This window comes from Bombus pascuorum, chromosome 1 (assembly GCF_905332965.1).
Source record: "Bombus pascuorum chromosome 1, iyBomPasc1.1, whole genome shotgun sequence".
Taxonomy (NCBI): domain Eukaryota; kingdom Metazoa; phylum Arthropoda; class Insecta; order Hymenoptera; family Apidae; genus Bombus; species Bombus pascuorum.
In genome coordinates, this window is record NC_083488.1 from 8,208,462 (window position 1) to 8,235,165 (window position 26,704).

The 26,704-nt window shown below is 36.6% G+C and overlaps 1 protein-coding gene across 4 annotated transcripts in view; it reads left to right on the forward strand.

The window, feature by feature from the left end:
- Positions 1–26,704, forward strand: part of LOC132916297 (prolyl 4-hydroxylase subunit alpha-1) — a 295,125-nt gene that overhangs the window by 82,322 nt on the left and 186,099 nt on the right. For 3 of the 4 annotated variants that reach the window (XM_060976181.1, XM_060976188.1, XM_060976207.1), the window contains exon 2: positions 19,460–19,518. The exons of the other annotated variant lie outside the window; for it this stretch is intronic. In XM_060976181.1, coding sequence (XP_060832164.1) covers positions 19,460–19,518 — 59 coding nt within the window. The remainder of the gene's footprint in view (positions 1–19,459; positions 19,519–26,704) is intronic. 4 annotated transcript variants of the gene reach the window in all.

A 26,704-nucleotide genomic window follows, 5' to 3' on the forward strand; every position in this document is an offset into this window, starting at 1 on the left:
CATAACTTGTTCTATAATTATATTATCACTTAATTGATATAAGAATAAATACCAGAAAAGATATCATCCGTAGTTGTTAAATATAATCAATAAATTTCAATCATCTCAATTATTTTATTTCGTTTTTATTTAATGTAATAATAATTTCTATTTAATACTTATTTCTATCTTAGTATCTCGATCTCAGCCTCTCAGTTTCGCAAAAATGCAGTCGGAATGTCATAAACCATCCTGTAGATCAGGAAATCACAGGATCAAACGTAGTTTCCGGATCCGCCCTCTATAATGAACACAAAGGGGCCACCCGTTCCATCGTCCATCGTTCTATCTCTCATTCGTTGCTCCGGCCACTCTGGATGCATAATCAGACTGGGAAATGCGTGTCAGAACACGGAACGCTCATTAAGTTTTCTCATTAAAATTTGGCCTAGAGCTGCGAGGCCAATATCTGATGATAGACTAGTCTGGAAGGAAGCGGCTTCCGCGAACAGAAAAGGGATTTTCGGAGGCTTGATTAAGAATCCCATTCCCCGTCTGTCCGAAATTAAACCTTACCGACCGTATGAATCGGAATTATAGATAACGTTCGCATAATCAAAATACTGCCGGTTAAGGGAACGTTTTATCGTTCAAACACGAGAAATCCTTGTTTGTTCCTGCGAATGCAAGCGGATAATTAATTCTCCTGGAAAATTTACGCTTTTAAGAATTAAAATTTTACCAGCAATTTACACAGTAAATTTTCTCTCGGATTATATTTCTGAAAAATTTCGTACGAAATAATTACGTTTGAAATACTACAAGCTTCTAATCGTCGTATTTTCAAGAATTAATTCGATATAGGGAAAAATTGCTACTTTCTTTTCTTTTTACATTTTACATTTTTTCTTATAATATATCTGTAAAGTTTGATACAAAATATTGTCAAACTCAGACTTGTTTAAGCCTATAGCCTGTGATACATGTTTTAAAATAAACCTCTCTGTAGATTCTAAATAGTCAGAGGAAAATAGCGATTATCATGCATTCTTTGGTCTGATAAGAATTTTTACCAAGACTTAATCCGTTAGTGGCAAAAATCCACGGACCATTTGTTATCGCAATTATCACTAAATAATAATTTCAATTTCAATATTACGAACGCAAATTACATAGGACACTGTTTCTATGAGAAATTAAATAAATTATCAGGGACGTGTATCCAAAATTTTCATCGTCTTAACAAATTGTGGAACATTTTGAGAACATTTGAGATTACACAGCTACATTACAGGAAGTAGTGTACAGCAGGATTCGAAGCAGGGTGGTTGCGAATACAATTGCACAGGGTAAGTATGAATTCCTCCGGGTGTTTCGCTGGCGTCAAATTTACATCAAAGAGCAACCAGGCCAATTTAAACAACGGCCAGCGCACAATGGAATTGAAAATTCACGAGCGTGCGAAACGCAGCTGCAAGCTCGGTTGCTCGTCGGGAATATCGACTGTGCGAGTTTGTCGATATTTCAAGAAGCTGTGATTTTGAAAGAAACCCCGCAAATAATTATTTCGCAAATAAATAATTGTCACAATGATTTTGCCAAGATTTAAGATATGTGATCTTTTTCATTAAAAAAACGAATTAATCACAAATTATACGATTATGCCAAAAATATTCCGTAAAACTTCAGGAATGTATAGTATCATCCATTCTTCGTTAATTATCTAAACACAGTATTTTTAATATTTCGAGAGGATCATTTCATTGAAACACGAGAATTCTGGTTTCTTTTCCGCTAAAGAACGCGTTAATCGGAAATTATATTATTATACTAAATATACTTTCTAAAATCCAAGGAACGCACAGCAATCGCCATTCCTTTCTGATTATCCAGAGGAAGAATTATTTTAGTATCTCGCGAAATCTGAGAACTCTAATTTCTCTGCCATTAAAAACCGCGTTAATCACATATTATATGATTAAAGGTATTAAAACCGGTCGTAAAAATTGGAACGCGTTATCTGTATCCTCCAAACCGAAACCTCCGAACAAGGATCTACGGTACCCGCGTTAATCGCCTGATCTACGACTCGAAGGCTGGAATCACGAGGGTTGTTCTCCCATTCCACGTTAATTGTTCTCAATTCCAAAGAGGAGAACGAACACGAGGAATAAGTAGAAACTAGTACAGTGAAAGTAACACGTCTACAGGAGGACATGGATGAAGCGAACTGGAGAGGGGATTACGAACAACGATAAAACAGAAATTGTCAACGAATTCGTCTGGAATATCAGCGGAAACGTTGGTTGTTAAGACGCGAAGCAGCAGTTTGCAACTAAAACTACATCCTTCCAGCAGCTAGTGCAATTTTCGCTAAGAAATCTCGAGATTTCGTTGGCATCATCTCTCCTTCTCTTTCTATGGCGAGACGTATCTGCTTCCTCGCAACTTAATGTTTAAAAGGTTGACTGGCTGCTAGGGGACGGTGCTAGTCGAGCGACCTTGTAAGTCCGGAAGTTTGATTTCAAATATTAAGACCTTAATATCACTCGCGTGCATTCGATGGCTGCTCCAGGCTTACTTGATTAAGATTATCGAAGCTGAAATCCATTAGCCCGATCAGGGTGAAAGTGAGTATTACCGTGTTCCTCTGCAAGCACTAGGTTGCGTTTGGGAAAATTCTACGGAAAATCTTCTGTTTTTCGTTTGATGTTTGACATCTGCGAGAGGGAGAAATATAGAAGTTTCAGCCAGATCCTTCCGATGCTGAACATTCCTCTTAGAAAGGAGATTAGTTGGAGGAGTAGTTGGTATTTGAATTAGTTAATTCTAAATTATATTATCTATTATAAATTATTAGACGACATATTTATAGTTCTTCGAGCTTCAATCTTGTTTCTACTAGTACATTTTGTTAAAAAATTCGAAGAACCACAAATATTGGATATATGGAAGCCATATATATTCGAATTGAGTTTTCAACTGAATTGGTTTTAACGCGTCAATTAAAAGGAATATTTTAATATGACGTAGGTAAATGGAAAAAATTCAGAGACAGAAGTCTTTAAAAATGAGCGATAGGTTCACGAAGTGTAATGTTTCGTTGGAACATAATGTAGAACGAAAAAAACATCATAGCTATTTGCAACTTAAGAAGCTTTTTCCCAAAGTCTGTTACATGTGCTTCAGATCCGTATTTGACACTTCCACTCAATTATTTCTGCTTCTGCAAAATTAAACACACCACGAAACATGGCTGGTCCACTGTTACCAATTACCTGGTCCTTTATCCTAGTTCCTTATCCAGGATGCAATATCTAAATGGTTGAAGCCCGAGTCTCGGTGTACTCTGGGGTTCGATTAAAATCAAGCTAACCGTAATCCATTAGCGTGATCATTGAACATTCCGCTATTCGTCTGAGAAGCACAAAGACAGAGACTGGATGTACGCGTGGATGTATAGGTCGAGATACACGTAGCACGTGTCTTCCCCTCAAAATTCCACGAGTTTTCCTCGTACGTTCGCCTAGAAGAGTCCTCGAAATTGTACGAGAGCAAAGGGGAGGCGTTCCACTCGCAACTTGTCGAGGAATTCGATCCTCGAAATCGCAACACACGCTTTTCATCCCATGCGCGAACCGACCTTCGTTCAAACGCTCTTCTTCCTCCCTTTTCCGAGATAAGAGGCAGAGAGACATTCTGGTTTCTGGAATCGAGAGATCGATCGTTAAAGAATGGGTTTTTTTGTTTACGCGTGTTCTTTTTTCGAGGGAAATCGATGGGCCATTATTTCTATTATTTCCATTTTTCCCTTCCATTATTTTTCTCATATTTTCAGGTCATAGAGTAGCTTAGTGGTTTCGTGTTTTTGGATTTTTTCTTTTTTTCAATAAGGGATTATTTTATATGGTTTAAATGTTTAAAAGTGAGATATGAACTTTTATTTGGTGTTCGTTTCACTTGGAAATCTTGGCTTGCTTCTCGCGAAGATTTTTCTCAAACGTTGAAAGATTAGGTTTAAAGGTACGTTTGGATGTGGAAGAGTTAGGTAAGAAGTTATGTTCGAATGTTAAAAAATTGTGAATAAAGTAATCTTTGGAATTTTTCGAAGTCTCTTCGATTATCTTCTCTGACGGATTTTCTTTAAACGTTAAATGTTAATTGTCTTTGGAATCTTTTTTAAAGTCCTTTAAATCGTAACCCACTAACTCGCGCAAAGAATTTCTGTTTGAATACCAAAAGGTTGGATGCAAAGTTATAATCAGTTCTTGTATCTCCGCAGTGGGAAAATTAAATTGACCGAATGTTACATAGTTAAAAAATGTTTTCTCTCGGTTTACATGGATTTCTAAATATTCTCCCCTTGCTTGGTTTCTCTCATATGGTAAGCTTTCGTGTTTTCGCTTGTGTTTTCTACCTCTGGCTCTTTGCAGATTTCTGTAGCTTCAGAAAAGGCTCCATAAGGGAGCGTAATAACGTGACTATAAAAGACAATGTCCCGCGTTATTCGCAAAAGTCCCCTGTAGGAAAAGAACAGCTGCTATTACACGTTAATAGAGCGACTATGCCTTGAGAATTACGCACGTATGAAATGAAATGTAGAAGTCTTTAAAAAAAAAAAAAAACGTTAAGTATAACGACTAATGAGTAATAAATAATAAAATATCAACAGAAAAAGTATTATCTAAAAATATAGGAAATGAATAGAAACGCAAGAAGAAGTAGTGAAACCGCATGAAGAAGTCCTTAATAGGTCCTCTTTCGCTAGTAGTAAAGTAGATGACTACGAGTACCGAGGAACCAGTAGCGAGAATGGCTTAGATACTTAGACTCCCACCGCTATGGTCTACGTACAATTCTCTCCTGGTTCTTGGGACTTTCTCTCAATTTTCTGAATTCCACATGCAACTAATGGACCAAATTAGTTAAACACATTGATACTAAAAATGAATAAAATGAGAACTGTAAATAAGTAATAATTGTTACAGTTGCGAAATTGAGGAAATCTCGAAATCGATACAATATAGAAATGTAAAATTAAGGAACATAATTTTGGAAGAAATAAAAATAGGAAGGAGGGATTTAAGCTGGAAGCAAACATCAATCTTGATATCAATCGTCAAAAGGCTGAAATTTAAGCATACCAAAAATTTGTTCTATATAATTATAGTTAAGAACAAAGAAGCGTATGCCCAGGAATAAAAAAGGAAAGGTCACATTAAAAAAGATGAAATATGAAAGAGTTACTCCGGAACAATCGCCGCTACTGCCCCACCAAAATCGAAAAGAGAACAAAAGTGGCCGAAAAAAGGAAACATCTAGCGCATAGATGAAAAAACAGAAGCAGAAGAAGCGCATCAACCGTTCACAACTGCAGGCTAAACAAATCGATTTCCATTCAGACGACAATAACCCACATTCTGTTTTCCACTCACGCCCCAACACTCGAAACGCATCGCTAAAAACACACACCGGGTATACGATCTCTGCCTGTTGTTTCCCACGTTACGTAACGTCGCCGTCGCTGTATCGAGCGACGTATGCAATATTCAAACACGAGTGTATAGCCATCCCCGCGTGTGTAACACGCCTCGGAAACCACCATATCCATTCTATCTTTACGAGGTCAGGCGAAACTCTCAAAATCTCTGTTATACATATACTATCATTCGCAAGTATCTAGACATTTCGGTAGATTTATAATGGCTAGTAAATATCTAGTAATTTATGTACATGTAACAATGTGCCAAGCATCGTAACTGGGACAAGCTATAACTCTAAGACGGTAGAAGACAATTAAGTCGAGTAATGGGTTTACTCACCTTTTTGTTAACATGAACGCGTTATTTCGTAAAATTTATCTAACGAAGGGATAATTTATTTATCTCGTTTGTCCATAATTATATGCGTATCATTTATAAAAGAAAAAAATTCAAATATATTTGTCTTTATATTTAATACAAGTGTACGTTTCACAGAGATTACGTAAGTATTTAAACAATCAATTATCGAAATCATATAACAAAATTGAACAACATACGTATGTGTATAATTCAGATTCGTTTTAAACTTTGCTGATATCATAATTTGGATATTTGCCAATATCATAATCGGATCTCATTACAGCACCTCGACACTTTCAAATTTCAAAATGTTTCGTGTAACACGCGTAATACAATGTACTATGCGTAGAGGAGAAAGTTTACAAGTGTTCCGAGTACCTTCGTAAACTGCTGTGTCTCGAGCGTAATTCGCGGTGTTAAACGATGTTGAAAGAGAGAGGACGAACGCCGTGGATCCATAACGAATCTCCCGCAATAACCGCGTTTTACCAAGTTACAGAGGCACGTTATTTCATCGATCTCTGGGTAGCAGCGGTGCATCGAAATCTCGCGCATAGACGACTACCGCCGCGAGCTTGCGTGCGCGTAATCGTTTATGGTTTGTCGATAGCCGAGCGAAATAAAACCCTCGCGAGTCTCTTTCTCGTCGTGGAAAGTCGTTGCCCGGAAATTTCCTCGTTATCCGATTTTTCCTCGAACGAAATCGGGTTGTGCGCGTCAACGTGGGTCCAAAGCGTAGACGTGTGCAGTTCCGTTCGAGTTCCGTGCGCCTTCATCTAATTATCGAGTTACGCGCGTGTTTCCCGGATTCGATGGGGTTCGCTGTAATTATAGTCGTTTTCCGGCCGATTAGAATCATTAAGTTATGCGGCTGATTCGAGTCTCGCATGACAATGTATAATTTACAGCGTGTAATGTTGATCGAAAATTAGTTTCACATTTCATTTGCACGAATGTTTTTGCATATTTTTATGAAAGGGTGGCGTATATGGAATTTATGTAAAAACACTCTTTAATTTCATCTTTATCGTCTCTTTGATCTGATCTTTAACAATTATGTACAACTGTACATCTACTAACGAGTAGATATTGACGAGAAAATAAATGTGTCAGTTATAAATAATTATTTGAAAATTGATTCTGCGTGAACAGGTGAGTTTAGTGACTTTAAGCGGACTAATTATCCGTCAGTTCTACGGTGGAGCCTTACAGAGATTGAAATACCTGTTGCCAAATGTCTTATGCCCTTTATGTGATATATGTAAGTTAATAAAGTAGATCTTTACAATGGAAATTCTCGACTTTTAAGAGTTAACAATTGTGTATCGATATTAGCAGACGTTTTAGGATTACATCACGTTATTTTAATTATTCTCTTTGGTGTCTTGTCTTCTTAATGCACATCAGGAAATTGAATTTATAGCTGGAGCTAAAAGCATCGGGCACAAAGCCACGTCCTCAAAAGAGAATATTATATTGTATGTTTCCTCTATTTTATGAGAGGTAAAGACACAATGAACTATTTTTACCACTCGCTTTCAATTTTAATTGCCTTTCCTTGTATTTAATCCATATATAATATAATAGATATTTTCGAGTAGAAACAGTATAGGAGAATATAAGCTATTTATATTCCATGTAAATTCTAACGATAATTGAAAGGTACAAAAGACCGAGAAAAGAAGAAAATGAAGGAAATAAAAAATACCTAGTTCACGTACATGACTGTGACGTATACATCCATTTATTCTGGCCAATTTAAGCTACCTTTTATGAATTGATCTACGAATCTTACGAAAAATATATTACGCACTCGTTTGCATTTTTAATCGTCTTTTATCGCAAAATAAAGTATATTTATCTCCATCAACGTATGAAGAAAAATTTAATTTAAGAGGTAAAAATGTTCGAATAAAATTGAAGAAATCGAAATACCTGGATAAGGATTTGGAAAATCAACAGAAAAGTTGGAAAATTCCTCGCAGAGAAATTCGAACGGGTACAGAAGAGAATTAAGCCATTGGAATTAATATTTATCAGTGATCATACAGCACTCATTTTCAATACCAAAATGGATTTTCAACGTTTCTCGTTTTTCTTGTTGTTGCTATACTACCGGCCTCGCGCTCCAGAACGTTCGCGGCCATTTGTCACGCCATCCGGGTTCTCCATCTGGGATAGTGTCGAACCCGACGCATTGCGGCCGTTTCGATACCACGCTGCAATATTTCGACATGTAACAAGCAACCCGTGAGGCGCATGATTTTTGCTTTAGGGAATTTACTCTGTGCTATCCTCTGGCCTCGAATGGGCAACTTCTGCAGCAGCATATCCATTGGTTCATCTTCTTTCTGTTTCTTTCTCTCGTTCTTCTAGTATCATGGGAGAGAATTTCTATTTTCTGAGATCAAGAGCATTTTTCTCTCGCTTCGATGGCTTCCTGCTGGATATATTTACTTTACAAAGGTTCGTTGGAACTCGAGAAAGACTCGTTTAATTTGAATTTACTTGCTTGAGGTTCATTTCACTGCTTTCTATAATTAATGCATTATTCTGTTCGGTGAATAGAGGAATTTTTAAATTATTTTCAGTCGCAAGGTTTCCTCGTCAAGGGTTATGATAGACGAATAATTTAAGGTGGAGAATCTAATTATCGGTTTACGTTATGCGTACAGTTTTTCATAGTGCGAGCGGAAGTTTCGATTTATTTTAGGTGGCAGATATTGGAAATTACGATAGGAATCTGGGGTAGAAAGTACAGAATGTAGAAGAGAATCTATCGCGTTTCTGTCGTAGCTACAACTTTTTTTTTATTTACGAGTATTTACTTTAAATCACGATTATGAAATATTATTGAAGTATTCTAACAATACACTATATGCTGCGGATTTTTATGAATATAATTAAAGGAATTACATACGTGTGTAAAGAAATTAGGAGTTCGTTTTATTTATTGTATTTATTTTTACAATTTTCATATTTTAACCATTCTTTTATTTTTCGTTTTTCATTTTACGTATTTTCGAATATTACATATATGTTCTTTAAATACTTTTTATTTTTAAATGTTCCATAAATACACAAATATTGGCAATTCGCAGTTAGTAAATTTGATTCTGTAAGAATTTTTAGTATTGTTCTGTATTTTACCTGAAGCGATAAAGTATACGAAACGAAATGAAATTGACCAAATAATCCTATTTAACGTTAATTTAGATACGGTTAAGGTTCAGTTGCAGAAGGGTTTTGAAAATTTCATTCGTTGGTCCGATAATTTATTTAGAGTATTGTAAACGTCCAATTTAATATCGATATTCCGTGTGTTTGCTCAATCGGTATTATTTTATTCAGGTAATTTAATTATTGATACTTTGGCAGCGAATCTCTTAACGAGATGGCCCAAATTGGGCTGCATTAAATAATCAATATTAAAATCGACGTTTACGAAACTGAATTAAATCGAATAATCCATTTACGTATTTTGCAAATATCATCGATAATATATTAGAATTCGTCACGAATATTATCGAATTTCCCACAGAATAGAATGTTAAAAATATACAATGTTGTAATTTATTCAAATCAAATATTTAATATCATATCGTAAATGATATGGTAAAACTTTAATCGAATACATTTATTAACATATCAAACAAAAACCGAAGTGAAATTGTGAAGAGATAATGTTTAATTTCATAGATCATTTAATGTTGTTTTCCATGGAATTTAAATGGACAATAATATGTATAACTATGTATAACTGGGGCGTCATAAAATTGAATTATCTTTACACTATTTTGAAGATTAAATATTATTAAATGTTAATAATGTACGAGTTACTTATAAATATTATTTTATATTTCTAAAATTTATTGCAACCAATGTGAGCAGTACTAATTAATTTTCTATTCTCTGCTTTACCTTTAACATAAAATTCATTAGTACCAACTTTCTAATTATTTCAACTGCTTTCTAATTAAATTCCATCGCATGTAGAATTAATTTCACGATGCAGACAAATAATTCCAAAACGTATAAAGCTACTAGCCTCTTTTATATCTCGCGCTGCACATTTTATTATCACCACGACTAAAATAAATAAGAATATACCTGCCGCGCAACGTTGCTCGGACGCGAAACGTTAGAAGTAGCGCGTCGATAAAGACGAAACACGAAATGCCATTGGAAGGCGCGCCATAAATTCGTATTACCGCGAATGGTGGCCGAAAAGAAGCTTTCCTCCTGATACCAGCTTTTAATTCACCGTGTCGCGTCGTTTCGTTTCGTTTCCTGCCCGGACCAAGAAATTCGATCGCGTTTCCGTAGCTCTGGAAGTGACTGGCCACCAACGAAATTCCTTGCTCCGGTTAGAATCTCTCGTTTCCGAGTCGTGAAAATTTCGATTCGCTGGTCATACGATGGTAGAACGAGAAACTTCAAACATTTCACTCGTTCATGAATCTAGGATTCGGATTAATTTGATCCGGTAGAAGCTGCTGGCGGTATCATACGGAATATTTTCAGAGAAGAAGGCTTTTTTCATATTTTTCTAGATTTTCAAATGTAATAGGGGATTTAAGTATAGAAGAATTATATAATGTACGTGAACATTTTACGAAACAAAAATTCGTTCTATTGCATCTATCGATCGGAAATGCATTTATTCTGTCACTAATTATCCCGTTATACAACCATAACTACATCTAAAAGAAATTTTTATGTAGCGAAAAAGGGAATGCTAGAATATGTTCAATTGATCTGAAAATGAATGAAATTCGTTAAAACGTATTACGTCGTACTGTGGCAAACTTCTGTCGTTTAATATACATCGTGCATCTATGGAAAGTTGAAAAGCTCAAGAATATAGAAAATGCACGTAATATACAAGACTGTAAGAAATATCGAAAATAGTTGTTACAATGTTTTATGGAATAGAATAGATATAAACCCTTGTGTAGTCTCGTTGTTTCGCTAATGTCCGTAAAAGTTGTATAAAAAACCTCGGGCTACTCTAATCGCAATTTTATTCCCACATATACCTCACATCCCCTTCTTTCCAACCTTTGTCAAGTATAGCGCGATAAAAATCCCTATAAAATAATCAAACAGGCTACGTTCGCTTACGTAAGCGAAACGAATATCGCTCAATCTAAATCGAATCACCACTTTCAACCTTTGTAGCTGCATATTCTTGGCCTGGTCTATCTGGAGGGATCACCTGGTTCCACAAGACACAGTCCAGACCTCGTGGTCGCGAGCCAGTGGAAGAGGTGAAGTAAGCCCGGTAAAAAAGCGCGTGGATAGGTCGGGGGGATGAAAAACGCGTTTGCGTAGGGGTTGGTTGGCGCACGTTCTCTCATCGCATATTCAACGCGATGGCACGTAGGTACACGTGTGTACCTGACGCTGCAAATGTAGAAAAAGGGGTGCTCCTCCGGCTGATGTACGAGCTGGAAAATAGGGTGGTGGCTATATATATAGAGCTGGTGCGCACCACCGGAAGTGTGATTAAATGCCTACACGTGGTATGTATAAAACGCTCGGTTCCCGATGCTTGCCTTGCCCCCTGCAACCGCTTTTTAAACCAACTGTTTGTTCGTTATCGTTCCTAGTTTTTATTATTGACCTCGTTCCGCCGCGTTAAATTATGCAATTTTAATTGGAGACCTGCCAACCGGAGGTTTCCACGCTGGTCGAACGAGCAATTTCGATGAAATTTTGGCACCATTGTAATTCTTGAAATTGCATTTCACTTGTTTCTTAGTATTAATTGGACGTTTCGTACTTTAAGTTTAAGGGGTTCTTCCCTTATATTGCATGGGGTTAGTTAAGTGGCGAATGATCGTAAACGTTGCGTGATTGAAGGGCGTTCGAGTGCTCGGAATATTTTCCCCCTGACTTTTTCATGTAATTTCTTTAGGAAGCTAGAAATACGTGGGATTTTGGACAAGAGTAACCAGCAACGGATTACTCGAATTTTCTTTTATTGGATTATGCTTAGGTTGTGCTTAGGTATTAGATTATGTTATTTTAATTGGAGACCCGCCAACCGCTGTTTTTAATGCTGGTCGAACGAGCAATTTCGATGAAATTTTGGCACCATTGTAATTCTTGAAATTGCATTTCACTTGTTTCTTAGTATTAATTGGACATTTCGTACTTTAAGTTTAAGGGGTCCTTCCCTTATATTGCATGGGGTTAGTTAAGTGGCGAATGATCGTAAACGTTGCGTGATTGAAGCGCGTTCCAGTGCTCGGAATATTTTCCCCCTGACTCTTTCATGTAGTTTCTTCAGGAAGCTAGAAATACGTGGGATTTTGGACAAGAGTAACCAGCAACGGATTATTCGAATTTTCTTTTATTGGATTATGCTTAGGTTGGGCTTAGGTATTAGACTTGTAGGTAATATCTTTTCCACAGAATAACACATGTATTTTTTTAATAGGATTTTTAGTATCGTTATTGTTATTGGAAGAAATTGTTTATGTATTTTCAGACACAAGAAATGATTCGTATTTTCCTGGAAGGAATAACAGAATGGTGGTGCAACTCGTCGTATGCAGAGATTTACAGCAACACAGACTTACGCACCTTTGGCGACAACCCTGCCACTAGACGCATTGCTCTTTTATATCGTTCGATAAATACTCGCAACGTACGCACAGCCAGTAAACTCGCCAGCGCAAGAAACACCAGGGTTGTAACCGGAATCGTGGTTGATATACGAGTTGGGTAAAAGTCGCCGCGAGGTTCGAGAGGGTTTGTCCGCGACACTGCATATGCAAACATCGGGTTAAACGGGATGGCGTGCGCTGCCAGAGGGGGCAGAATGTCGAGGGATGTCGACAAATTAAAAGTGATTCATTTTATTTTGCCGGAACTCGACATTAATCTTGCCGCGTACAGGTTGAAAGAAGTTGCCAACACACGGTAAGCAGATTTCCCTCCTGCCAGCTTTTATCGTTCGAATGGTATTAACTTAAAACCATGAAAAATTTCTATTTTCACTGGAATTTCGGCTGCAATTTTTGTTCGCCGCGCGCGACACATAGTTATTATTTGTTCAATTAAATTTCCTTGCGTTCTCTTGCATTTGCCTGTTATTTTGCTTCGAATTTATACGCGAATCGATCTGCACGAATTCTGCAAGCATTTCGGGTTTGTTGCGATAGATAAAGAAGTCGTATCTGTATTGTCGTGTTTGCGCGATAGTTGTTTCATAGGGGTATGAAATTTATTTATGAAAAAATAGCAATGTGTACGTGTATGTATGTATATTATGATTGATCAGATTGTATGGTTCGATAAAGAAGGTCGAAGTTTTATGGTTGAAGATTCTCAACGGTAGAACCTACAAACGTCAAAATGACGGACTTGGGGGTTTATTTCTTGCAGATATTCTCTCCAGAAGTAATATTGAATTATCTTCGAGCACAATTTACGTTTAAATTTATGTTTATGCATATAATTTTCTTAAAGAAATAATGCTAATAATTTATACAAATTTCTGGCTTTTTATCGTAGGGTATTTTTAAAACGAATTAATGCTCCGTGTATTGAAACAGGTTTCATTTTAGAGTCACGTACAATCGAATTAAGTCACCGTATCGATTAATCGCCAAATTACTGCCATCACGAATATTTCAGAAAATACTCGGTCGCTGAAACCGTTGTTAAATAATTCCGCTGACATATTTTTCGATTATAACATTGTTCTTTTCAAAATGAAGCAAATCGATCGATCAGGCATTAAAAATCCGACTGATTCGACAAAAGCGTCCTTCAAAATTCTCCAACGCGCCAATTCTCCCGTTAAAAATGCACCGAACCGTTGTGTCAGTCGAGACAATGAACGAAGCTGAACGATCGGTCGGAGACAAAAACGAGGGGGCGTTTTCAATTAATTAAGCCCGTTCGTTTGAAAAATCCATCGTCAAGGGGCGGAGCGGTGTCAAACGAGCGCGTTATGGGATCGTTTATTCGCGTTCGACAAAAAGAGAAAAAATAGAAAAAAGATTTTTTTAATTAGAAAGAGGAAAAAGAGTGACAGAACGGCGAAGCGAACAAAATCGAAATAAAGTTGGCTAATTTGTCGTCCGTCCGGCTCACGCACCACCCGTTAAGCGTCGCTTTTCTCGCGCGCCCGTGCACGATGCATCGCCAGCGTCCGCCATCTCCGTTTCGGCTCGTATATCAGCCAAGACAGCGGGTGAATTTAACACAACGGTAAATAGAACGATAAACAAAAATAAGAACGACATAGCGGCTACGTCGGCCGCTTAATTTTACTGCCTCCAATTTATTCTGACGACTTTTATTCCCCTCTTCTCCTCGTCCTTCTCTTCCACCTACCATTTCGCTTCTTTTTTTTTTCCATTCTGGATTTTAACGCCTCGCCCGAAACGCGTGTCGCGATTTTCACGCTCCACACTAGCGATTTATTCGTTTTTATTATTCCGTTATTTATATTTTTTTTCTCTTCCTCTCGATTTCCTAAATTGTTGTTTATCACTTTTGTGGATTACGGTCTATGTGGCAGAATTTTTTAGATTTTTAAACCTGAAATGATATTATTCAGGTCTTTCGTGGGCGCAGGATATTAGTTATTGTATTGCAAAATAATTGCGAACAAAAGGATTCTTCCTTCTTTTATGGCCAGTTGGATTTTATGAACTTGAAGCTACGTGCTTGAGAGTGCTTTAACAAATTTTTGCAGAATTCCAAATGTACGAAAATTTAGCCAGTGTGACGGGTGGTGGTCCAGTGAAGCAACTGCCAATCCAGGATTAAGATTACTATGTGTTTTTAGAGGCTTATACGATTTTAGAGTATTTTAGATGGTTCTGAGATTTGGAGAATTGATGGAATTATTTTTGCAAGATATTACGTTCCATTGTTGCAGTGCAATTGGTATCATACACGATATTACACGACAGTATTATTTGCGATATAATAGATGCTACGATGTAGTAAATTGTGTAATATTACAGTAGCGTCGTTATATGATGTTAAATTGATGTATATGAAATATTTCCAAAATCGTTTCTAAAGTTTCAATTTGACGAATAACGCGCAATAATTTTCCTCGTATGGGTAATTGTTGTTAGTTACGTTCAAAAGGAAGAATAATAAGGTTTATTAATACAAATATCAGAAGCTTAATTATCTATTATAAATAATCCTATTATTCTCGTGACTTTGTATACATACGTGTAAGTATGAAATCTCTCTCTCTCTCTCTGTTTAATCATAAAGTGACATTAAAATCAGAAAATCAGCAAAAACGTACTAATCGAAGTTCCCTGCTGATCATATATAATTTTATATATTATATATGAATATCTGATCTTTGGTCAATAGATCAACATATATATTTAATGATCAACGATCAAACGTTATTTCTCTTATTATAAATAAATACTCCTTATCATATATATAGAGGAAAAGTTAAATAGAATAAAATAAAGTCAAATAACGAGAGTTAAATAAAAATTACAGACATTTACTCCAAAAATATCGTCCAGAATTACATGTTCCATTTCCATCAAACAATAAGAAAAACATTTTATCTCCCAAACCCTTCCAACCTTCTCGATTCTCCAGGCTCCTCGAGTCACAGGAGATTCCATCTTCGATAGAAACAGGCGGACAGAAACAGCGCTCAAAATACAAGCGAGATGAAAGTGTACCGAATCGCGAAGCAAACAATCGCGTTCGGTCAAGGTAAATAAACCAAACTCCCCAGAGGATTTCCTCTCGTCCCTCCCAGCCACCCTCTTTGTCAAAAAAACAGTCAAAGAAAGGGAGCGAAGAAGAATGTGAAATATCAAAGGGAAGCAGGAAACAGAAGAGAAACAGCTCGAAGTAATTCAAGAATACGTTGCGACCAAAATCCTCCCTCGAAACTTTACGATCTTCTTTTCTCTTTTTTCTTTGCCGCGAACAAAACCACCGACTGGCTGGCATTCCTTGCACGTTGTTTCGCTAATTGTAACTCCGTCGCCGCCCTTTGTTTCCACCATATTTTCACGGAGAATGAGAATTTTTGCTCGGCCTCTACTTCTTCTTTTCCAGCCTCTTCTCCGTCAACCCTTTTCTCGTCCCTGTTCCTTTGCTTTCGCTGTTTCTTGCTTTGTCTTCGCGGAGGCGCGCGCGAAATTGGGGACATTTTCCGCGCCACCGTGAACACTCGCGAAATTAAAGTGGCCACACGCCTCCTTTCTCTTTTCCTTTCTTCCTTCCTGATGCTCTTCCTCTCTTTAGGAAACGTGGCCTCCGCGATAGGAACATCCCCGCGTGACGGAAATTTATGACGGGAGATGCTCGGCGAAAATACGCGCGTACGACGTTCAGCGAGGTTTTCTTTTCTTTATTCTTGTCGGCCGTGCACCGAGCACCGCAGAGAAATAATTTTGGAATGCTTGGAGGTGTAGCGAGACCGTTCTTGACGATGTTGCACGTTGGAATTTATGTTAGGCTCGTGTCTTGCTTCCTTCTTTTTCTTATTACCGCGTTTTACAATTTAACCAGAGGAACTTGTTCCAGCTTTGTTCGTGTCTCTCAACCTGAAAGCTTCGCGTAATATGTTGTAATAAAATACAGGTGGTGATACGATACGATGATGGAATGATCTGCTGCTACGTAAGCGAAGAATACGAGGAAGGCCTTCGTGGAGTGATCTTGAACCTTGTTCCTTCGACTCGCATTATACTAAACGAATAATACACTGGTGTACCGAATGCATCAAGTTTGGTATTACATTTTCTCCGAGCATGAGCTTGCTTTCTTATACGATATTCTGAAGTACTATGACGTACATCCAAGTATAATGCAATTAAAATGTAACGCTTAAAAGCAATTCTAATATATTATACTATTTTCCAAAACTCCTAGGTGGATTTAGTATAATTCAAATTTTGCGCGGTCTTTAACTGTTGAAGTGGCCATCGTTTCTAAGAAAACTCTACATCTGATCTTTTATCATAAAAGATATAACCTAGCAAACACGAAGCTGGCACCTCGCTGGGGGTAGCCACCCACATGCTATATTTATTTTTATTTTATTTTTTTACCAATAAGATATAACACTTTACCAAATGTCCTTCAGGACAAATTGTAAAAAACCAAAATAAACTAAAAAAAAATCTGGTCTTTTAGTTTTCTCAGGCACTGAAGCCATCGACAGCGTATAGACAAAAGACTGTGTCGAAGGCAAACCATAAACAGTAGATAAGCGACGTTGGCTTTTGGATCGCCTCAATTATATTCCGATTTGTATTTACACTTCAATATTTAAAATATATTTTCTACCTTAGAATTTATGCACGCGTTCCTTTGTATTCACATACATCTAATAATCTCAACATTAACAATTTCTTCTTTGTCGAACAATTTCTTAACAAATTCATTTAGTACTGGACAACTGCTCTGTTTATAATACTTTAGGAAACCTAATTTACGTTATTCATTTCTTTCTTATACTCTTTAAAGTAAAGTTTAGACTGAGAATTTTTTATTTTTACCTGCCTGGTCATTTCAAAAAATTAACGAACGAGGGAAAAGCCACGGATGAATAACAACGCGAGTATTATCTTTAAACATTGTCCATGAAATGACAGGTGAAAAACATTGTCTTGCAAACACATTTCAATATTATCGCAAAGATTAATAACGCGAATGGCCTGAAACCTTCGCGCACCACCGTATTTGATTACGCGAAAGCAAACGGAGAGTATCATTGAGTTATCGTCGTTCCGTTAACAACAAACTCCCATTGCACAGGCATCGTTGGTGAAATTCATATATGGCTCTCCTGACGTTTGCGGAGCCGCAAGTTAGCCTCAGAAGGGACCAGATGCACTGGCGTTTCCAAGAGGAACTTGTTCCTCTTTTTCGCGCTTCCGGAAATTAATAAAATTAGTTTCACGAATAAACGACGCTTTCGAACAGCCTGAGTGGATAACGAGTTTCTCGTGTCGGATTTGGACACTATATAAATATACATGGAGTATATATTCAATGGAAATATTCATATGATTTTCAATGGAAATACAATTACTAAATAATAATTCAATTTAATTAATAAATATATATTTTCGGGACTAACGAATAAAACGTGACGAAGAAAAGTGGAAGGGAAAAGGAGCGAGTCGTACAGGGAAGGAAGATATTCACCATGGTAAGTTCGTAATTATATTTCCATTGAATTTACCGACGATGAAGTAATTAAATGCCATTTCTTGCCAGCGGAAATGCGGTTAACACAGCTGACTCGCGAGAAGAGATATCAAGTTTCGGGACGATATCACGTTATTTCGAGGTTAATGTAGGTCGTGAAAAAGTTGCGGAAGTCCTCAGCAGATTATTATGCTCTCTTATGGTATACAGTTGATATATATGAGCTTTTGTATGAGTTGTATTTATGTTAGGTTTTGATCGATCGAGCTGATATTTAGAGCTTCGTTAATTAGAGATATTTGTTAGGAGAATAAGTTTTCTTTGAAATAGATAGGTTTGGGAAATTTCATCGAGGTTCGTCTGTAGAAATTTTACGATACAAAATGAAGTACAGTGCGATGAGAATTAATTTGAAAAATATATAATTTTCTCGTTCTTTCGTTTCTCATTTTCGATTCTAATGTTTCTACGTATAATATATGCACGCTAAGACTAAAATTGAAATCAGTATACATTATTGAATAGACTTTATTTAACCCTTTCGAATTCACACTTCTGGACGATTATAGGAGAAATTTCAATTGAAAATACATTTTTCCTGGTGTTTTTATTTTTACTTTTATTGAAATGCAACGGCTATTTTACCTTAAAATAAATATAGTTATTAATTATAACTACATACTAGCTGCTCTTACTTTTATTAATTCCGATAACAACAGCAGGCAATGTTTGGATAGCTGAAATTGAACAACATTTTCCATGGAAATTCTATTAAATTATATGTCAATTTAGACAAAACACACGGCCCTGTACAACTTCAGAATACGCGTTCGTATAACCGGAAGCACACCCTAACAACGTAATTCGGATAATGGAGGCTCACTTATGAGTTCATAGTGACTGACGCTAAACAAAATGTGGTTCGTATGAACGAGCCGAAGATAAGCGAAGTTGCGCTGTACTTACTCAATTTTATGAATTAAATTTTCTTAAAAGTGGCGCATGTGTGTGGAATAATGGTTGAATAATGGCATAAAGAGCGAAAGAAGCCATGAACCTAGAAAAGCGGCATCGAACTAATTCCTATCAGCGGAGCACGGCGTAGCCAAAGCAATTTCCTGAAACTTCCCTCTGGAGAAATGCCTCTAGAGCTTCTTAAGTTTCCCAAGAGGAAATACCTAGTAATTTTCACGTTGCCGGTAAATTTCGTTTCCCGTTTCTCGTTATCGTCTCGTTTAAGCTTTTCGTTTCGCGCGCCGTTCAATATCCTATAGCATCAATGATAACCGTCTTTCCTAGGTACAATGCAATCGCATATCTTACTGTTCCACGTTAGCATCCTTTTAGTCGAGAAAAAAGAAAAAAAGAAAGAGGAGACTTATCATTTTTATCGAACGGTTCGTCCTGATCAGAATTTAACAGGTCACTAATTGACCTTGCGATAATTCTTTCTGTTACAGATTCCCGACCTGTTCTGATACTATACCTAACTTTCATAACCAATCGTTGGACAGTACAGGTATGCTGTTTCGAAAATTATAATTAGCATTCTAATCAATGAAACGTGAAATAATGATAATAACAAAATGTATATAAAATTGGTGAATATTTGGCGAGATATTTGAAAACGATATTCTTATTTCGTGCAAAATATGAACGTGCTGTCTCGCGTCTCTTCTTGTTCCTGGTACGAGAAATATCTCTCAAATTAGTCGTCTTAAGACACAAATATTTTAACCCTTTGCACTCCTATGTTTAGTGCGACTCGACATCAGTTTTTATCTCAGGAGCTGCTTTGTCGAGTCCCGCTCGACATTCCTTCAGCCCCAACTTTTTTGTGAAACGCGCGAAAGAAAACCAGGATTGCATCCTGGAAATTGTTTCAAGATATATCATACACTTAAAAACTAGAAAATACAACAGTAGTGTGAATAAAATTGGTATTTAAGTGAATTTGTTTCTTCCTTTATTTATTTAAATTGTCCTATTTTTTACTTAAAGTAAATTTCAAAGCGTTGGGAGTTGCTGCTAACGAATTGAAATAAAATTCGGAGTGCAAAGGATTAATATGTAGCGACGCATGAGTCATAGGACGAGGATAAGCGAGAGACTCATGTTGTTGTTGTGCCTCGGCACACGAAATCAGCGCTAGATTATATCTAGGCAAAAACCGTTGTTTGAGGCATGTTGGTTAAGAGCAACCGTCGTTCTAAGACAAATTTGAATCTTCCGACTCTCCCCTGACCAGGATAAATAAGCGGACGCGATCGCAAGGAAAGGAGTTACAATCAGCTGTCGATCAGTTATCAACGAATTATCAGCGAATTATCAGCAATCTAATTAACGAGTCACTAGCGATCCTAGTTTACGACCAATACACTATCTTAGCGAATCGGTTAGTACGAGCATCGTTGCGAACATTATCTGTATACTAATTTATCATTTTAAATATATTCGACGGTTTCAACAACGAACAATCTCGTCCATTAAACCTCACCGACCAATCATCCTCTACACATGAACCTTTACAAATACCTTTTAAAGAGTTTACCTTACGAAGAAAGGTACGTGTACAACGTGTGGGAAAATATCTAATTTCATTTTAGAAAATCGTTGATCTTCGAAATTTGGAAAAAAAGACCATCGGGGAAGAAAATCATAAATCACAATGTTGGCCATTAATTTGTCATAATTTTTTCCTATCAATAAGAGTAACTACGACAATTATATTCATCAAAAATAGAAGAGACTCTGTATACAAGAAATTTCTAAGAAATTACCAAGAAGTCACTAGTAACATAGAAAAAGTCCTTACACGCGAGAAATCACGGGAAAGCAAAAAATTCTTTACCACAGTAAATCACTCGCTGCGTAGAAAATCCGTCGCGATAAAAAATTACAAAGAACAACCAACACCGTGAAAAGTCTCGATTTCTGCAAACCACAATACATTTTATTGGATTTTCCAGTGAAAATCCTTTGATCGTTCACGCAGACTGCACATTTACTACTGTAGATATGGAAAATATTAATTCCACGTATAAAACAGCAACGAATCGTCGTGTCGGGACGAAACGATTCTTCGAACACACGATCGAATCTCATTTCTCGCGGCGACCGGGTAAAGAGGATTTATCGAATTTCTCGTTTCACGAGAAATTTATTCGGAGCCAACGACCACGGTCGCGAGCTGCTGGAGTTACGGTGGTTGGCTGTCGTCGATTATTAAGTACAGCAAAAAGCTTTGTGCTCCCTTTTCCTTCGCAAATCGTAGGAATACCAATGACAGAGCCTCGTGGCAACGAGATTCTAAACGAAGAAAATCACCGTGGCACGCACAAAAAGCGTTGTTACGTTTGATTGTTTGTAGCGGAAAAAATGGGTGGTACTTTATCTTTATGGAATTACCCATCATTAAAGAATACGTGATGTCATGAATATAATCGATCGAGTCGATTTTAGATGTTAAAACGGCGAAGGAAATTCCTGTAGAGAAATATCGTTTGAGATTTATTTTCCAAATTTGAAACAGTTTCATTTGACGCTGGAAATAATATCGATGGTATCAGCTGAATTGAAATCAATGAATTTTTTTTCCTATTTTACTCATATTTTTTACTTTAATATGACAGTCGAAATCCCGCGTGACAAAACTTACAACACAAATAACACGAGACAATTCTTAACACGTTCGTCGTCACGTCGCTCATATCTATGCGACGGGTATACTTCCATGGGGGCCCCGTCACCAAAGTATGGTGACGCTCTTCTTGTTCGAGTTAATTAAATATACGATATTATATATAGGATATACAACAGAAAAATATTAAAAACACATTATACCATACTTTTTATTAATTTAAATTCTGGATAATATACTACATTATTCTATATCGCATGGTATTTTGGGCACTTCGAACAATAGTTATAGACTCCATCATCACTACTCTTCTCACTTTCAAATATATTTTCACGCTGTTTACTGAACATTTTGAGGATGAAAAAATCACTGATGTACGTCTCACAAGTATGCTTCTCGACTAAATGAAAGATCTGAGATATCTGCCATGAAATCCCTCGGAATATTCTAACTAGGAAGCTTATCGCTTTCACCATTTCAGAAATAAATAATCTTTTCTTTACAATGAATCTAAGGCGATAAACGATGAATTCCTGCTTGTCCCTCTATTTACATTCTGCGTACAGGTGGTCGGATTTGGGCCCCGCAGGAAACTTGGCCGAATCACGCTGGACAAAGAACGTGTTAATAAACGTTGAATAAGTTTTAGCCATTTTTATCGATTAATAATTTTTACCTATTTTTATACATCACGATAGAATCGATTGTGAATAAAGTTACAAATTTTCCAAACCGTACAATACTCGTACTTTCGAAATATCCCGCGAAACAAAGGTTGAAACCGGCTGATGGCTGATAAAAGAGCTCGCCGGGTATGTAGGATAAAAGGATGGCTGGGGAAACCAGATCGATATTTCGAGACTCGATATTTCGAGCGTCTGCCTCCGCGTGAAAAACTTTTCATATTGAGACGAATGGATCCGTGATCGGTAACGTTTCTTTCCAAACAGCAGACAAAGTTATCTGTGGAATGTGATGAATGTCTGAAATGTCATTTTTGCTAGTTTCTTTTCTGAAATGTGCCGAGTTGAATTGCTTTGGTTGAATTTTTGAACCAGGCTTCAGATAAAACGTTTTTCTTACGTTCGATTTTCCTTATGATCGCGATCAGTAGATTTTTCAATGGTCTGATATAAAAGACCGCGTTTTTACGTACCGCCGAGAGTTTTGACGCATCGTTTTACGCTCCATTATAGTTCGTTCGATCAGCTGTTTATTTTTTTTAGCCAGAAGAACGTAACGATACGTTTTAACAGCTTTTAGTTGTGAAACGTGATACCATATCGATATTAATTTTGACCTTCTATAGTTTTTAACTTCCCATAGCGTGACGTATTTTATTCAGTTAAATTGCGAATTTTTATGCAAATTTATATTTTTCAGGATGCAATTTAAAAAGTAGTATTCAGATGGATATTCGTTTTACTGGTTAAAAATGATAAAGAGTATTTCATTTTAACGCTACATCGATACCTTTTTAATTTTCTATAATGTGACGTATTTTAATCGGTGATCGTTAGATTGCGAATTTTTATGCAAATTTATATTTTTCAGCATGTAATTTCAAAAGTAGTATTTAGATGGATATTCGTTTTACTGGTTAAAAATGATAAAAAGCACTTCATTTTGACGCTACATCGATACCTCTTTAATCTTCTATAATGTGACGTATTTTAATCGCTGATCGTTAGATTGCGAATTTTTATGCAAATCTATGCTTTTCAGGATACAATTTAAAATATAGGATTTGGATGGTATATTCATTTTACTGATTAAATATGATAACGAATACGTTATTTTGGATACTTTATGCGCGTACATAATATATCATATGCATTCTATGCATTTTTACATTTTTACATTTTTCACGAGTCCATAAAAATTCGCGGTCTGATTGTCAAATTCTATGCAAATCCAGCGAGTGTTTCATGGAATATCGTTTCCGATGGTCGGGAAACCTGTAGACTATATGTCAAATTTTATAAGCGAAAACAGAATAAGTCCGTATTTATCGTCTATCGCGAGATTAAATCAACTTGTCAGAGTCGACGAAAGCTACGCTGGCGACTAACGTAATTTAGAATGAGCACCATAACCGGCGGGAATAAACAGAAGACGAAGTTGTTGAAAGAACAGATCAGCGTGGTGAACCACCTCTTTCGACCTAACGTTTTCAAAGACCCGGAAACCGAGCGGGTTAACCAGTGAAATTCGAGGATGATAAAGATAACGAGGAAAGAGAGAAAAGCAAGATGCTTCGACTAGTTGTAATTTGTTTCTTTGCGTCTCATAGCGCGGCAATTTGGCTTCGAATTAACGGAAATCCTCGGGTTGGGAATGAAAGAAGGAACGCGCGGCTGGATGTCATAAAGGTAGGAGAGAAGAAAAAGAGCAGAGATGTGGAAAAAGTTGCCTTTGAAAGGAATAGATAGCTACTAGAAGACTTTTACTGGCTTTAATCCTTTGTCATTTTATATCGAATCGAATTCGATATCAATTTCGTTCTCTTTGTCGTTTGGAGTTGACGCGACCAGCTCGTTATTTCATTTTACGATTGCAATTTTCCAAATTGATTAATCCTTTGAGAATTGATCGTATTATGTGTTACTAGTGCGTATATGCGTGTAGTTCCTTGCTTAAATTTGTCGATATTTTTCCTTGAGAATCGAGAGGTTTTCTAATATACGTGGCGAATACAACTTTCACGGATGTCAACTATCTTATTAAATATTGGGTTGTCCGAAAAGTTTCTTTCGTTTTATAAAGAAATAATAGATGCACAATGTTTTTTATTTTATATTAGTTTATTGAATTATGCACGAATATAATAATAGAAACAGAACGAAATGGATCATACATAATTCAATAAAATAATATAAAGCAGAAATTGTTGTTTATCTACTATCACCTTATCACCTTCTTACGTGTCGTGTGGTATAACATATGAAATATGAAGCCGAACGCGACTGTACATTGTAAAGAGCATATTTGCATATTCTTAACATACGATCGCTCGGTATTTAAAGACGTATATCGTAACATTTCTTACAATAATAACAAAATATTTCTTCCGTATTAATTTGTTGCTAATCAAATCTGTCGTATGATTTTATATAATGTATTACATGTTAAAATTTGCCCACAGTGATTTAGTTAGATTAGAAGAATGGGATATTAAGAGACAATTGATTTTAAAAGCTAGTTAAGTCTAAAAAGTAAAACGCACGCTAATTAATCCTTTGTAACGTGTAACTTCAAAGTTACATACTGATATATCCTTCGGGCACAGAATTGTACACGGAGCATATTACCGAGACGTTGAACACGGCCGTATGATATTTTAACACGGCGATCGATATTTCGCTGTTTTATACTTCGCTGAATAATGCACTATCACAGAAGCGCAGTATTTCTTAACTGTCGTGCGAACTCCTACCAATCAAGTATAACACTACCATTTAACGTGTTAACTCAGTGGCTCTTTAGCCAGGGAACTTTTGACACGAAATGAAAAATGAATAAGGGGGAATGAATCGTCGGTAGCAGATGGGACGTAATGGGACGGATGCATTGCACTATATGCGGTAGAATTAATAAAAGATTAATCGATAAAAAATTAAAATAGGACACATGCGATCGTTCGTTCTTGTAGATTTTTTTTTTTTTTTTTTTTATTTAACATTTATACGATTTCAACGAACTGTTTAAAACGTGTGGGTAATTGTGACATTTAAAGAGTAAAATGTAATGGAAGCTTTTAATATCGAACCTTTCTCCTTATTCAACCAACCTATATTTAAGAAAGAACGAGACTTTTGTAATGCATAGGAAATTTGAAAATCTCCTTTCTGCTTAATATTCTATACATATAAAACATAAAAGGGTCGAATTTAAAAAATCAACAGTCTATCGTGTTTGCTTAGGATGAAAACTGAACTCTCTGGACTTGGATTACGTAAGATTTCACGAGGATCGAGTGTAACTGTGGAATGTATATTGAAATATGCGTGCAACAGCAATTCGAAGAGTCAGAAATCGTGAAATATGAAGGAGTGAGAGGTATGGAATAACTTGGAATTGGGAGACAAAAGCGGAATATGAAACGAGGACGGACGATATAGACGCGGAAAGGTGAAATCTATCGAGTTCCGGAGTTATTTCGTTATTTCCGTTGGTGGAGCTTTCGAAGTGGACCGGCAGGAAGTTTATGGGATTACTTTTTGAATGGCGCCATCGGGCACCGTGGAGTGGGGCGGTGAAAACGAGATTCACGTGACGACTGGATATGCGAGATTATTTCATTTCATCCTATAACAGACCATTCTGCCGTTTAAATCTATCGATGCTGCTTAAGGTCCATCTTGCTTTACGCTCTCATTCTGTTTTTCTTCTAGCTCGCGGAACATCGAAATTTAAAATCCCTTTTCCAACTGTATCACGAATTAACTGTTTCTAATTTACTAAATTTTCTGACTTAACTGTTTCTAACTATACCTTTCAAAAATATGTCATTTTCCAATTCACATGTGTCTCATTCATATGTATAATATGAATATTTTCTCATATATATAAGAAAAAGTACAGATTACGACGGGATTTCTGTTTAGAAAACAGCAAATATTCGATTCTCGTAAATCCTATTATTATTAAACTTTGTCAACTCAGTTTTGTCAGTTTACAAACCGATGGAGATGGAATAGTTAAGAATTAGAGCGACAATGTGTAGACTATGTATGTTCATGCGTTTAATTGTAAAGCGCGAAACTGCATAGAATTCACTTGATAAAGGAAAATTATAAAATATTCAAAACGAAGAGTACAGGGGAAGGACAGGATAGCTAACATTTCTCGTTTTTCTTACGGGATAGAAATTGTATAGTTCTATAGCGACATATGCGTCTTAGGATGTTTCGATCCGAAAATGTCTCACATAGTTGTTTCGCCACAGAGGATTAACACTGTACGACGCACATAATGTAATAAACAAACTCTGGACAAAGCAATTTCGCTACGTACAACCTACAACCGGCGACAAGTTCAAACCTTCCGGTACCCCCCTCGACCA